At 39.2% G+C, this 15799-nt stretch overlaps 1 protein-coding gene across 3 annotated transcripts in view; it reads right to left on the bottom strand.

The window, feature by feature from the left end:
• Positions 1-997: 997 nt before the first annotated feature.
• cutc (cutC copper transporter homolog (E. coli)) overlaps positions 998-15799 on the bottom strand; it is a 15452-nt gene continuing 650 nt past the window's right edge. Inside the window, exons 1-9 of one of the 3 annotated variants that reach the window (XM_017461542.3) lie at positions 15150-15799; positions 13760-13830; positions 13547-13606; positions 10756-10965; positions 9982-10017; positions 9734-9867; positions 3193-3220; positions 1748-1853; positions 998-1624 (exon numbers count right to left, since the gene is read on the bottom strand). The exon at positions 15150-15799 is cut by the window's right edge and continues 477 nt beyond it. In XM_017461542.3, the coding sequence (XP_017317031.1) occupies positions 1513-1624; positions 1748-1853; positions 3193-3220; positions 9734-9867; positions 9982-10017; positions 10756-10965; positions 13547-13606; positions 13760-13830; positions 15150-15208 (816 nt within the window). In that variant the 5' untranslated portion in view covers positions 15209-15799 and the 3' untranslated portion in view covers positions 998-1512. The remainder of the gene's footprint in view (positions 1625-1747; positions 1854-3192; positions 3221-9733; positions 9868-9981; positions 10018-10755; positions 10966-13546; positions 13607-13759; positions 13831-15149) is intronic. The other 2 variants (XM_017461543.2, XM_047152287.2) reach the window with 2 other exon arrangements.

Genomic DNA, 15799 nt, shown 5'->3' with positions numbered 1-15799 from the left:
GGATAACAAGACACCTTAATAAGCTATTAATGACAACTGAAATAAACCTACACAAGCATGTTTACATGCTTCTTCCAAGAAGTGTGAAGATGACACAATCTGTGCTTTTGCTGATTTTGAAGTTAAATTGATATAACACTTGGGTTATGACAGTTTACAGGCTGACATTCAAACGCCATGATGACAAATGTCAGTAGATTAGTGTACTTCTAGTGTGGCAGTGTTGCATAACTATGATAAAGTGTCATATGAGATTACTCGAAAAATCACTTCCTAAAGATGCTCTGCAGTTTCTCAACTTGAAACATGGTGAAAACCCGCTGTGTAACACTGCTGGGACAGTGTAATACCTTTTACAAACTTTAAAATGTTTATGCATATTTCCCTTTGCACTTAAGTAAAGTGTTTAATTTTACTATTTATAATATTACTATGAAAACCTATATTACTGTCATGTCACCTGTTATGTATTTCTCGGACAGTAAATTAGTCACCTGTTATGTATTTCTCGGACAGTAAATTAGAGTGATGCTGGTTCTGATGTTTGGCATGTCACATCACCATCATGTGACTCTGACACATCATCGTCATGTGACTTTGACATACCAGAAAAACACTGAGCTACAAAGTCAGGTGCCTGATGTTCTTATATATGTTACTCTGAGAAGTGTACAACCTTATGTACACAAGGATCCGTCACTTTACTCAGATGTTATGTCAATTTAAACATGAACTGGTTGTTATAAATCTTCATAAAATTTTATTTCAGTTCTCATAAGACATGATAGAATGCCTTTGAAGAAAAAGTGCTTTTTTTTTTTTTTCCACAATTCTGCCCCAGTAATTATTTAAATGGGTATAAATTGATCCATTTAAAAACCTTTACATGAAACTGGCTCTAGAAAAGTTACTGATTCAACAAATCATGTTATGTTCTGTTGTCTGTGTGAGGAAACTGTGGTTAATTATTCTCAAGCACAAAATTGGATGAGCTTCATTATTGTAATGATTAAGTACTTTAATTTGAGAAAAGACATGACATTGGCAAGACTGAATAAACTGAGAAGTTGGCAGTGGAGATGGCTTTTACAGAAATGGCTAAATTGAATTAAAGAATAATTTACTTCCATTTTGGACCATAACAACATCTTAACAACATCAGCGAGCAGCCACATGCTGATAGGCCGACTAAAAATTTGATCAATGAGCCTCAGTGAAACAAGAATAACAAATGGCACTGCGAGCACTCGGTCCTGCTGTTTCAAAATAGTCTAATAGAATGAAAAAATAAAGGTTTTTGTTGGCTATTTTTGGAGTATCATGGCTCAGTAATGGCTACTCTGGAGAGAACTGAGAGACAAAACTCAGCTCATTGATGACTTACTGAAAAAAAGAGCTTTAATTATTTTTTTTTTTTTTAAAGAAATCCAAATAGTACAATAGATATGGGGACTCGCTTCACTTCAAGGAGGACCTGCTTCCTAAATAGAGCACAGCCCCTTTTGAGTGCCCCTAGAGAGTGTTCTTGGCAATGGCATTGAGAGTGCGCACTTTGCCCACATCGGCCACCTTGAGCGAATACTCGGGAGCTGTGAGTGAGGCTCCCATACTCACACTGGAGTTCCTGTCGAGAAGAAGGAACAAGACATGAAAAGGAATTTCAGCAATAATTTCTATACATAACTAGGAAATGTGATTTGAAAGTGAGATCTAACATGAACAAGAATTCCTCCATTCCTTATCTTACCTGAATTTCATGGCTGAGTCTTTAGCGGAACGTGCCGAGCAGTGGAACTCCTGGGCACCAGAGCCTTCGAGTATCCTCTGCAGGTTACGCTCGGTGATGCCTCCACCTGCACCCAAAGATTAAACAATTGTGTTTGTTTTTTGGCTATTTTTTAAGACAAATTTTCATATATATATTTTTTTTTTTACAGTGACAGCCTTACACATCTCTTCACATCATGATATTTGTACTTGTATCCACTCACTGGCCACATTAAAAGGAACACCTGTACCCCTGCTCATGCAATTATCCAATCTGCCAATCAAGTATCAGCAGCGCAATGCATAAAGTCATACACACACAGGTCAAGAGCTTCAGTTAATGTTCACATCAAACATTAGAAAGGGGAAGAAATGTGAACTTAATGATCTTAACTGTGGCATGGTAGCTGATTTCAGGTGGGCTGGTTTGAGTATTTCAAAAACGGCTGATCTCTTGAGATTTTCACACACATCAGTTTATATACTTTACACAGAACGGTGTGAAAAACAAAAAACATCCAGAATTCAGAGGAGAATGGCCAGACTGACAGGGAGGCAACAAGTAACTCAAATAAACATCAATGCCGAAGCTTGAGGTGGATGGGCTACAACAGCAGATCACATCAAGTTCCACTCCTATCAGTAAAAAAAAACAGGAATTAGAGGCAACTGTGGGCACAGAGGCACTGAAACTGGATAGTTGAAGAATGGAAAAATGTGGCCTGGTCTTCAAACTACAAACATGGCCGAAGAGGACTGCACTTCCTGGACACGCACACGTTCGCCTTCTCCGCAGTTCTAAATACACACACCTGCATCCAATCTCACACACACTCACTAACACAGTATAAAAGAGACTTTGCAAAGTATACGTTCAGCTGCCTAGTCTCTATCGTTGTCCAAGCCTTATATCGTGTTTGCCTATCTAATCTTTAACCTTTGTCTACTCCATTGATCTCGATTCTCTGCCCTGCCTAGTTCTGCCTGATCGCCTGACCTCTGCCTGCACTTTTGATTATTGATTTCTGCCTCATCCTTGAACTTTATTTGATTAAACTGCCAAACCTGCACTTGCTCCTGTCTCAGCCTCCATTTCGTGACAACGTCATGGCACAAAACTGTTATTTAATAATTTAAGGCACAATCTACTGTCAAACAATTATTCCATGTTAATAACACTGCCATAAAATACCACATCTCTGTGTTTATAGTGTACCTATCTGGCTAGTAGCTTTCAAACAAAAATGGGAATAATGCATAATCGCAACTGGCTAATTCAAAAAAATTATAATTCGACACAACCGTTCGAGCGTATATCATTATATGGATGGTAATGCAATGATACAATTGACTTGAAGTACATGTTTAATCATTTGCAACAACAAAGGTGCTACACACTGTTAAAGTAAATGTCACAATTCTTACCTGGCATTATAATTATTCTGTCTTTTGCCTGTCAGAAAAAAAGAGATACGAAACAGCATACATTATTAAATATAGATTCACGTCGTTACGCTTAGAAAGGATGTGTTAAATATCCTACACACTTTTTGTGTCATTACAATTATCCAATAAATGTGTTAAAAAAGGAAAAAAATTCCCAGAAGTGATCAACACAATATGTTAAATTATTGCCCAATCAAATTGCGGACTGAGCTGTCAACCATCATCATCCAACTTGCTTTGACCTTTTGATTGTGACTGTGGAGTCAGAGTCCTGAGGCGAGGAAACCAAATGACCACAGGTGAGTTAGCTTTCAGCACTATTTAGCGTTAATGCTGTTGAAAATGCCTGGCTCAGTTTGTGATATTTAGACAGGGAGCTCTCAAAAGTGTATTAATTGGTTAAAACTAACTCAGTGAGTGATAATTAACTTTACCTATCGCAACAGCTTCAACAGTGAATATCATGTACTGCTTCCTCAGTGCTGCCGTTACACTACTAGAATCATATGTTTATGTTGGCTGTGAAATATGGACTGAGGTTATTCTATAATTCTCTGGGTCTGCAGCTTATAAATATAAATTGATATTGATATTTCTGTTGAATAAATGATTGAAAAAGCTAATTTTCCTTGTGGTTTTGTTCAAGTATATAAACTTTATTAATAGGCACTGTTTAAAAAATGATCAAATGTTTACTTGTCCAAATATGTCAAAAAAAGCCATGGGTGTACTTATTTTTTCACATGACTACACATATACATACATACATACACATACACATACATATACACACACACACACACACACACACTAAACAAGATACATCTTACACACTACATAATCTCAGAATATTTTCAGGAACACATTAATAAAATATTAACGTATAACAGTGTTAAATCAGTGATTACCTTTGCTGAATAATTAGTCAACTTTTTGTTAAACCTTAGTTCTTGCTAAGTAATACATTAAAATTTTGTTAACCGATCATTTGGATTATTACTACTTATCTACTCACTAAATATCTACAAACTGCTGGTTATTATTAGAATGTCAGTAAACTGATAATAGGTTTGTTCTTGGAGTGTAACACAATGCTACTATCAGTAATCTATTTAGTGGTCAAAGTACAGTGGACATAAAAAGTCTACACACCCCAGTTAAAATGACAGATTTTTATGAAGTAAAAAAAATAAATAAACGAAAATGAAAGATAAGTCATGTCAGAACTTTTTCCCACCCTCAACATGAAATTACAATGTATAAAAATTAAATGAAAAAACAAGTCAGAAACGTTTTAGGGAAAAATAAAGTTACAATAACCTGGTTGTAGAAGTTACACACCATTTTATAATTGGGGACGTGGCTGTGTTTAGAATGAACCAATCACATTCAATCTCATGTTCAAAAGTAATTATCATACAGTGGGCATCATATAAATAATTCTGATTAACTCCAAATAAAGACCAGATGTTTCTGTATGATTTTCTTCACATCTTCTTGGTTTCATCTGACTGCTGAATCCATGGTCTGCAATGAGCTGACAAACTCTGCATGGTATCTTACTTGTTGAAAGATATCAATCAGGAGAGGGGTATAAAAGAATTTCCAAAACATTAGATGTACCATGGAACACCATAAATACCATCATCAACAAGTGGAGAAAATGGAGCACCACAGTGACATCACCAAGAACAGGACGTCCCTCCAAAATTTACAAAAAATGGAGAAGACAAATCTTACCAGGGAGGCTGCCAAGAGACCTATGGTAACATTAAAGCAGCTGCAGGATTATGTGACAAGTACTGATTCCTCTCTGCATGTGGCAACAATCTCTCGTATGCTTCACATCTGGGCTATGAGGTAGGACTGCTAGATGGATGCCCTTTCTCACAAAAAACATCCAAGCTCAACTAAATCACCCCAGACCATGTGGCAAAATGTGTAATTGTCTGATGAGACCAATTCCAAAAGGTATGTTTGGTGCAAAAAAAGATCACCATGCCCACTGTGAAGCATGGTGGTGGCAGCATCGTTCTTTAGGGCTGCTTTTCTTCAGCTAGAGCTGGGGCATTTATCAAGGTGGAGGGAATCATGAATAGCTACGAATGCCAGTTAATTTCACAGCAAAACATTCAGAATATCAAAACATCCATTGTATTTGTCTGTGTCACTTGTAAACCCTACCACGATACCCCAAGAAACACTGCAAAACACTGAACAAAACCCAAAGCTATTGTAAAAAGACGTGATTATACAACAACTAATAGTAATTTGCAGAACATATTTGTTCACTTTAGTATTTTTCTTTTTCGAGCAAGTTTGTACAGGAATATAAAATAATTGTGGTTTAATTTTGGCGCTTAGTAAGGCTGTGTTTAGGTTGTTCTAGAGAAAACCACTGATGATTAAAAAAAATTATCATGTTAATGAACTTGGCTCTAGGCTGCATTGCATGAAAGTAAAGCTCCCACCAATGCTTTTCAAAACAAAAACAGTGTACCTCCTATTCATATCATATATTAATATATCTAGAACATTATCATTTCGATCCGAATGTATTCATATACAGTTACATCCTTAAGAGGTAGAAATGGCAGGACTGTCAGCATGGTCTTTGAGTTCTTCCTATATCAGTTTTTACTGGTCCCAACTAGAGATCTGTGTGGGTTTTTATCAGTTATTATTTTTGTTTGTACATACTCACAATATTTTTGAATGAATTTATGAATTCTCTTCTAATAAAGCTTTAACTACACATGCATCCATCTCAATATCCATTACATGACAGAAGACTTCACCCACACCATGGATGCAGAAGGAAAGTGGAATAGACCTCATGCCAGGGTAACCAGGAAAACCGTGCCAGCTATTGACTCGATCCAGTTCCCCCAATGGACAGTGATAGAACTCCCGGACCCGTATGATGGGTTTTTTGGTTATCTGCCAGTGGGCAGAGTTTCTAGTCACCACAAGGTCCAGTGGACTTAATGACGTAACTCAGTTTGTGGGACTATTTCTGAAGATATTCTGGGAATCTAGAATGTAAAACCGACCTGAAAAATACTTGAGGGTGGGGGTCTGCCTGTCAGATAAACTCGTCACGCTATTCACCATCTACTATGAGCAGGCAGACAGCACGGCCTCCACAGCCCAGCTCCAGTCCCAGGCCAACAGGGCAACTTCCTCATCTACAGAGCTCCAGCCTGAGACCCACGAGGTGGTCTCTCCTGCAGAGCTCCAGCCAGAGGTCAATGTGGCGAGCTCATCTCCAGAGCTCCAGACTGAGACCCACGAGGTGGTCTTCCCTGCGGAGCTCCAGCCGGAGGTCAACGTGGTGACCTCATCGAAGATCCAGGCTGAGATCCACGAGGTGGTCTCCCCCGCAGAGCTCCAGCCAGAGGTCAATGTGGCGAGCTCATCTCCAGAGCTCCAGACTGAGACCCACGAGGTGGTCTTCCCTGCGGAGCTCCAGCCGGAGGTCAACGTGGTGACCTCATCGAAGATCCAGGCTGAGATCCACGAGGTGGTCTCCCCCGCAGAGCTCCAGCCGGAGGTCAACGTGGCGACCTCATCGGAGATCCAGACTGAGACCCACGAGGTGGTCTTCCCTGCGGAGCTCCAGCTGGAGGTCAACATGGCAACCTAATCGGAGATCCAGACTGAGACCAACGAGGTGGTCTCCCCTGCAGCACTCCAGCCAGAGGTCAACGTGGCGATGTCATCTCCAGAGCTCCAGCCTGAGACCAACGAGGTGGTCTTCCCTGCAGAGCTCCAGATGGATTTCAACGTGATGACCTCATGTCCAGAGCACCAGTCTGCGACCCACGAGATGGTCTCCCCTGCAGAGCTCCAGATGGAGGTCAATGTGACAACCTCATCTCCAGAGCTTCAGCCTGAGACCCACAAAGTGATCTCCCCTGCAGTGTTCCAGCCAGTGGTGAACGTGGCGAACTCATTTCCAGAGCTCCAGCCTGAGACCCACAAAGTGGTCTCCCCTGCAGTGCTCCAGCCGGTGGTGAACGTGGCGAACTCATTTCCAGAGCTCCAGCCTGAGACCCACGAGATGGTCTCCCCTGCAAAACTGTCAAAAGGACAAAAAGGAAAGTTATCAGGGAGGTTGCCAAGAGACTGACAGCAACAATAAAAGAGCTGCATCTGTACAGGTCTCTCCCTGCATGTGACAACAATCCCTCGCATTCTTCACATCTGGGCTATGGGGCAGGGGCTAGACAGAAGCACTTTCTCATAAAAGAAAAAAACAAAAAAAACATGGATCAAGTCAAATATCGATTTATTTTGGCACAAAACCTGCAGGCCTCTTTTAGACAGCTGAAGATGAAGATAAGTTTCACCTTCCAGCATGGTAATGACCCAAAGCACAAATCAACAACGTTATCCAAGTAGTGGCTTCAGAAGAAGACATACAAATTTTGGAACGGCCCAGTCAGAGCCCACATCTAAATCCTACTGATCACCTGTGGAATTACTTGAAGAGGGCTGTACACAGGAGACCCCATTGCAGTTTAATAGATCTTAAGCATTTTTGCAAAGAAGAGTAGAATAAATTGCCAAATAAAAGATGTGCAACGTTGGTACTCTTACTCAAAAAGACTGAGTGCTGTACTACAAGCAAAACATGGAGATGCAGAGGTCAGCAACCCTTCACCAAATGCATGCAGTAAAAACAATTTACCCAAGCACACAGAACACAGAGCCAACGAACACTAAAGAAATGATTAGATAATTACAGTGCATTTAAAGTTTTCTGTATTTCTGCATAAATTTGACCTGAAATGTGCTCAGGTCCAAAAACTAGATAAAGAAAAACCAATTAAACAAACATTGCGAACACATTACAGACTTTACATTTATTTAATCAGCATAATTATCGGATATTAAATATCTTTATCAGAAAGAGTATGTAAACCTCTAAGAGCATGAGGTAATTTAAACGGGTAATTGAAGTCTGGTGTTCAATCAAGGGGATGGCAATCAGGTGTGAGTTTAGCAGGCCCTCCCATGTTTACATAAACTTAGGTCTTAAATATCTGGTCAAAGTCTGGTCTTCACCACACAGATATATGAAAGAGTGCCATGCCTCGATCAAAGGAGATTCCTGAGGACCTGCTGGAAAAAGGTTACAAACCATTTCTAAAGAGTTTGGCCTCCACCAATCCATTGTGAGGCAGATGATATACAAATAGAGGAAAGTCAGCACCACTGTTACTCTCCCAATGAGTGGGTGTCCAGCAAAAATCACTCCAAGGGCACGGTGAATATTATTACATGAAGTCACAAAGAACCCAGGGTAACATCTAAGGACCTTCAGGCCACTCTTGCATTGAGTAATGTCAATGTTCCACCATCAGGCAAACACTGAACAAGAACTGTGTGCATAGCAGGATTGCATGCAGGAAGCCAGTACTCTCAAAAAAAAGCACTGCTGTCTGTCTGAAGTTCGTGCAAGACCACTTGGATAAGCCAGAAGCCTACTGGAAGAATATTCTATGGTCAGATGAATCCAAAATAGAACTTTCTGGTTTAAATGAAAAGCGTTATGTTTGGCAAAAACCCAAACACTTCACTCCAACATAAGAACCTCATCCCAACTGTGAAGCATGGGGATGGCAGTATCAAGGTTTGGGGCTACTTTGCTGCCTCAGGTCCAGGAAGGCTTGCGATTACTGATGGATCTGTGAATTCTGGACTGTACCAGCAAATTCTACAGGAGAATGTCGGGGTCTCTGGCTGTGAACTGAAGCTTAACTATAAGTGGGTCATATAGCAAGACAACAACCTTAAGCACACAAGTAAGTCTACAAAGTGATGGTTAAATCAGAAAAAAGTTAACATTTTGTAATGGCTATGTCTAAGTCCAGACCCAATAGAATGTTGTGTAGGGACCTAAAAAGAACAGTTCATGCAAGGAAGCCCACCAACATCAGTCGAAGGAGTTGTGGAAGGAGGAATGGAAGCTATTGTTGCTCAAGGGGGTCAAACCAGTTACTGAAAGCAAAACTTCACAGACTTTTACCTGACAAAGATATTTAGTATTGGACAATTTTGCCTAGTAAATAAATGTAAAAACTACTATGTATTTGTGCCATTTGTTTAATCGAGTCCTCTTTATTCAGATTTAGGACTTAGATGAAAATATGATCAATTTCAGGTCAAATATATGCAGAAATACAGAAGGGTTCGCAAAATTTCTAGCAGCTCTGTCTATAAATAACTAGTTTAAGACATTTCGTGTATTGCATCCAATATTTATTTTTTCTTTCATATGCTAATATCCAGAGAACATGGTATTTCTGCAGTACTACAGCTCTGTCCTTTGGCTCAGTTTGCAGTGATGAGTCACTTTAGCAGCTTGTATGCTGAAAAATAAATATCGCCCGCAACCCCCTTCCCCCGCATAGCATTCAGAGCTTTCAGATAAAATCAGTTATTAGTACTGAACTATGGATATTTTGTGATTTGATTGACTTGTTAAGGTCAGTAAATATCCAGTTATTGAGACCTGTTCCACGAGGCGTTTGATGACGGGTAAACCCTCCAAAGCCGAGCTGTCACAGCCGCTTGTCAAAATCCTCTCGAAGCCAAGGGAAACCAGGGTTTCTACGGCAACGGATGGATCATGGACCATATCGAATGCTGAAAAGCACAGTGGTACTTATCTTTCAGAAATGACCTAGCTGATAGCATCTCAATTATTAAGAATCTTTTCCCAAAAATATATTTAGTAGTTTACTATGAAACAAGATTTACCTCTATGAAATGTAACTGGCAGAGGCCTACAAGTAGCTGAAACGGAGATGAAACATACACAGTGAATAATGGACTACCATTAATGGACTTGTATACGTTCTGCTTGCAAGATTATGATATTAATTCAGAATTTCTCTAACAGGCCAGAAGATCAACAAAGATCTATTTGTAGTAAAGAGTCAATGTTGTCTGAAATGAAATGTGTAGAACAGTACAACCACAAACAATCAGCATCATTTCTTCAACTACAGCATCTGGGTCCTCACAGCATATAACATCCCGATCTGTCACTATCCACTGTGGTGTGAATTACGTTTACTATTTATTTATATTTAATGAGTTTTCCTGTATAATCTTCCTTTTTATTTATCTCTTTGCAATATTTACTTGACGGGTCAAGCAAGTCCCTGTGCTATTCCTCAAATCTCCAAATTGCTTTTACATTCGCCTTGCCGTTTGCCTTTATAGAAGTACAAATCATCTGAAACTCCCAATAAAATGTGTGAAGGAGTTCCTTAATATTCATTGGGATTTTTCCCCCAAAATTCATATTACTTGTTCGCTGTATGTGTACTGGTGAAATTTAATGTATGGGAAACAATGTCTTTAACACGCAAGCAAATACAATTTAATCAAACTATAATTAATCACGAACAGGTTCCACTATGCATTTCACAAGATGCTAACTGGTCCTCACTACCTGCCATTGCTAGCTAAATTAGCACTTGATGTATCGCTTTGATCCTTCATCCGGGACTGTGATGCAGAATTTACCCAGGAGCTCCATGCAGAGCTCAGCGTCGACTCGTCCGTCCTCGGTCAGTGCCCCCAGCACAAAACCATCAGCCCTGTGTCTCTTCAGCAGCTCTATGTCTCTCCTCATCACCTCCACTTCCCGCTCAGAGTAGAGGAAGTCACCTCCTCGAGGTCGGATCATCACGTACACAGGGATCTGCACATTCTCCTTGACCACCTGCAGCAGACCTGTGGAAGGAGAGTTCATATGTATTAAAATAGCTGCAAGCAGTGATGTATGGGTTCCAGGCACCATTCACAAATAGCACATAAGACTTTATTTTATTACTTTTTTATTTTTTGGGCTCATTTTATCATTTTATTTCATTCATATTTGCAGATGATTGCACTTTGTATTTAAAAGTTAGTATGGGTGAGTGTTGGGTGTAGAACATAACAGAGAGTAGGGCTGCACAATTAATCGAATATTGATCGCGATTAGGATTTTGACTGCCCACGATTAAATGAACATGACTGCGATATTAATGTTTAAAGTTTGTCCTCCGCTCATAGAAAACTCCGCTGCATATCAAATCAAGTGCTTCCTACACTACAGTCAATCACATAGAGCGGCACAGGGATGACATCATTTTGTAGTGCCAAAACCCGGAAACGGTGTTAGCATTTTAGCCCTCGAGCTGCCAGCTTCGCTTCAAGCTACAGCGCTTGCGTGAGGGGAAATCATGAAATTAGCACAATGCTAAATGGCACTACAGAGGTTGTCGGGGACATTAAACATCATCATGCTGAACGGGTTAAAACTTTGCAGATAAACTCAGGGCTCTACAGTACGACCATTTCACTCGCATTTGTGACTGAAAAGTATTTTGTGCGACTGTGAATAAATATTTATTTGCACCGGTGCGGGTGACCTGTTCGGAGTTGTAGAATACAATCGGAATCAAAACTACAGGAAGTCCAAAATACATCTACAGTTACTTTCACACTGCTTTTCATCTCCTCAGTCAAGTGTGTAAATACTGCAGAGAAGCCATTATTATGACAGGTAACTCTGAACATCTGTTTCAACTTCCTGATTTCACAAACCGCCATCTTTTATTGATCCCGCGAAATAACCTGAACTTTCACCTGCTCGTGTAGAAACAGCTTTGGACGGAGTAAATTAATAATAATGCTAACGTTACAAGGTGGGTTTTAATTCAAACTTCTTTATAAAAAAAATCCTCACCAATCACAATCAAGAGGAGCAACTGTTCGGTTTGTAAACATACAGCGCACTATCCCGCAAAACACAGTATTATCAGCAGACATGGACATTGTACTTGGGGAACCAATCTAAAACTGTTAAAAATGTAAAGACTAAAAAATGTAAGACTAAAGACTAAAAATGTAAAGACAGAAAATGTGCTTAGTTGTAAATAAATCATTTAATATAAAAATAGATATTATAATAACTTCATTAGATATAAATAAAATGAGATAGTTTAATAGTTTAATTACTATGGGTTGCATTTAATATCAATTTGACATTAAGCTTAGTTCGCTATTTCCTTAGAAAGCTATTAGCCTTTTTCCTAATATGGATCATGCTTGAACACCATTAAATTAAACTGCTTTGCATCTGGTGGGTAAATGAACTCACCCAATCACATTCTATATGAGATTATTCAGACATCTACACAATATACACAGAGCAGTTCGAGAACTGACTGTAGCCCAGAGCCATGACAGTGGAAAATATCTAATAGTGTAGCTTTAAATATATTTAAGAGGAGCAGACTTCAAAGACTGAACATTGATGTTTATTGTATTTATTTACAAGGTGGAACAGTTTAACGGTTGTTTTTTGCATTCAGTCTGTAAAATAAACTGAAAATATTACATTTAGTTTATCAGAAGGTAAAATAATGTGTCATGGCTCACACTATGTTCCTAAATTCTGTCATAATTCACCAGCTCAAGTTTTCTCATGCCTACTTGTGTGTTATATTGGGGCATGAGAAAACTTAATAAATGTGAAAGTGCAATAAAAATATGTTGTCACTAAAATCAATTAATAATCGTGATAAATAATCAAGATCTCAATATTGATCAAAATAATCGGGATTATCATTTTGGCCATAATCATGCAGCCCTAACAGAGAGGATATTAAGGCAAAGCAGTACCCAAGACAAGACAGTAGATGCAGCAATGATATAGTACTTATCAGGGTGGTTGGTTGGGGTGGGATGAAGGGTGGCTCTGGGAAGAGTGTGCAAAGAGTAGTATTTGAAATGCCGGTTGAGTTAATTAATATTTAGAACACCCACTTTGCTTTCTGTGAATGTTATGTGCATGCTGTGTGCATGCTTTGTTTAAATTCGTTGCGTGTATTTGTGAGTGTTTGAGATGTGTGGTATGGCTTTGATTATGTGGTTGGTCTGTAGATGCTGTATTGTTGGCGTGAATTTTTGGGGTGAATGAGCACTTGTATATACACATCATGTTTTGCACTGCACCCATTGTCTTATGGTTAATGTACATTTCCTAGCCTTCGATTTTTTATTAAACTTTATCTGCACTTGCATCCGTCTTCACCTCTGTTACCTAACCCAATTACACAACAACCAGCTTCTGGATTGAAAAAAGAACAACAACAACAACAAGATGAATGCAAAACAACCCCTGAGGCACACGCTGAGATTGCCTTATCGTAACAAAAGCATGCCGCTTGTAATTTTCATTTGTTTTTAGTGCAAGGATATGTGGTGCCTTTAATCATAAAGTTCATAATGATGACATTAAACACACAGGTATTTCTCTACTCACCAACACTGGGTGTGATGCCACCTTCAATAAGACTGGAGCACAGCTCAAGACGGCCAGCACCTGCATCCACAATGAGAACAACATTAAATACCCATTTTTATTAGCACACGTGTCTGTAAAATTACTGTGATGACAACATGATGTTTAGAGAACTGACAGTAAATAAATGATAATTATTTAGATGTGGGTGTGAACACGCATTTGCAATTGTACCTCCCCTTTCTGCGTTTATTGCGGACTCAACTGAATCCACACATACCTCCATCAGGAAGCCTTCTGACATCCTGCAAAAGTGTAACAGCAAATAGAAAAAAGCTGTTTAAGGTTTTGAGACAAACCTAGTAAAAATAATACATTCAAAACCCCTTTGATTTAATTCCTCAAAATAGTCATCAAATGTAGAGCTTGACTGTGTATAATCTGAACTACAGGTGTGATTATATATCACTATGACATGATCTCAAAGAAAATTGGAAGTGATTCTATGATTGAAATAGCAGATAAACATTCTACAAAACTAAACTAAACATTTTAGACTCATCAGCACAACCCGACCTAAATTTAGTCCGCCCAGGATGTTTGTTTTTTTGAGATAGTTGCGGCCAAAAACGCTTGATTTTGCTGCTGCTTTTTTTTCAAAATTTGTGATGCAATTTGCTGTTTTTTTTGTGCCTTTTGGCAGAAAGCTACTTGAATTGGCATAATCGCAATTGCAGGAAATTATTTTGCATGTGAATCGAAGAGGGCTTTGACTGAATGCGTTGTGATAATGTCACATGACGTGTAATGGTCCAAATATGAAGAAAATTAGCGGTAGTAATTTTGAAAAATTGCTAGCTCCTCCGAATACTACAGTTTCCTTTAATTTTGCGCTAATTTCTGCGATCGCAAAATCCTGGAGGGACTGTAAATTTGTCACTCTTGTAACTACATATGTTTTCTATACATTTCACTGTAATAAGTAAATGACTCATGGCAGGTTTGTGAGGAACAACACAAGACGGGCCACGCCATTATACAAAACTAATCCATGCTGAGTTAAGGTCTGACTTAACAAAGTGGAATATTTTCCTAGCATTCTCGTAAGTGTTTTCTACCTCTTATACCACAGGAATTTAGTAATGAAAAACACACCAAGCATTTTTACCATTTATGGTTACATTTAATGTTCCTGTTTTCCCTTACGTTATCGCAGATATAAACATAAGTCGTAAGTCATTCCCTTACCAGCCTCGTTTTTTTTTTTATTTCTTTTCACTCACTTGAAGTTCAAAAAAATAAAAATTAAATTAAAAATAAAAATGCAGCATGTCACGTTAACAATAAACTGCAAACTGTGAACTCCTCCATTCTGAAGACACTCACGTTCAGGAAAACTTCGAGTTAGAGTTTTCCCTCTGACTGTCCATAAATATTGAATAAATGTCTCCTTACAGAGAACGTCACCATATTGATTGTGCATTTTTCTTCGTTTAACTTTTTAACACTTAAAAAAAAATTATTTATTTTTATGCTTAGAAACAAATGGTCATGTGTATAAGTTGTTCCTCAATTAATTAATTCCTTAATTGTTTCTTATTTGAATGATTGCATTAATATAAACCTGTGATTTACGTTACAGGCGGAACTACTCTCAGAGCAGCTGTTCATCCATCCATCCATCCGTCCTCTACCGCTTACTCCTTTTCAGGGTCACAGGGAACCTGGAGCCTATCCCAGGGAGCCTATCCCAGGGAGCATCGGGCACAAGGTGGGGTACACCCAGGACAGGGTGCCAGTCCAGCGCAGGGCACAATCACATACACACTCACACACTACGGGCACTTTAGACACGCCAATCAGCCTACCGTGCATGTCTTTGGACTGGGGGAGGAAACCGGAGTACCCGGAGGAAACCCCCGCAGCACGGGGAGAACATGCAAACTCCGCACACACATGGCCCGGACCCAGAAGGTGTGAGGCGAACGTGCTAACCACTAAGCCACCGTGCGCCCAGAGCTGCTGTTATATAGAAAATTAATCCACACCCGAGTCGAGAAATCAGCCGCATTCTGCTAGAAGGAAAAATATTATTAATGGTGAACTGCTGAATAATAAGCTGGTAGTTGAAGTCCATGGTTCTCAGATTGGGGTTCTGGGAATCCTAAGAGGTCTGTGAGATTTTCATTGTGTTAGTGTTACTTTTTTTTTTTAAGTAAAAAAATGTTAAAAATAAATAAATAAATTGAAAGCGTGTCAGCAATCAATTAACTT

The sequence above is a fragment of the Ictalurus punctatus genome, chromosome 29, assembly GCF_001660625.3.
Source record: "Ictalurus punctatus breed USDA103 chromosome 29, Coco_2.0, whole genome shotgun sequence".
Classification (NCBI taxonomy): Eukaryota; Metazoa; Chordata; class Actinopteri; order Siluriformes; family Ictaluridae; genus Ictalurus; species Ictalurus punctatus.
The sequence above is the reverse complement of the archived record's forward strand: the minus strand, read 5'-3'. Positions and strand labels throughout refer to the sequence as shown.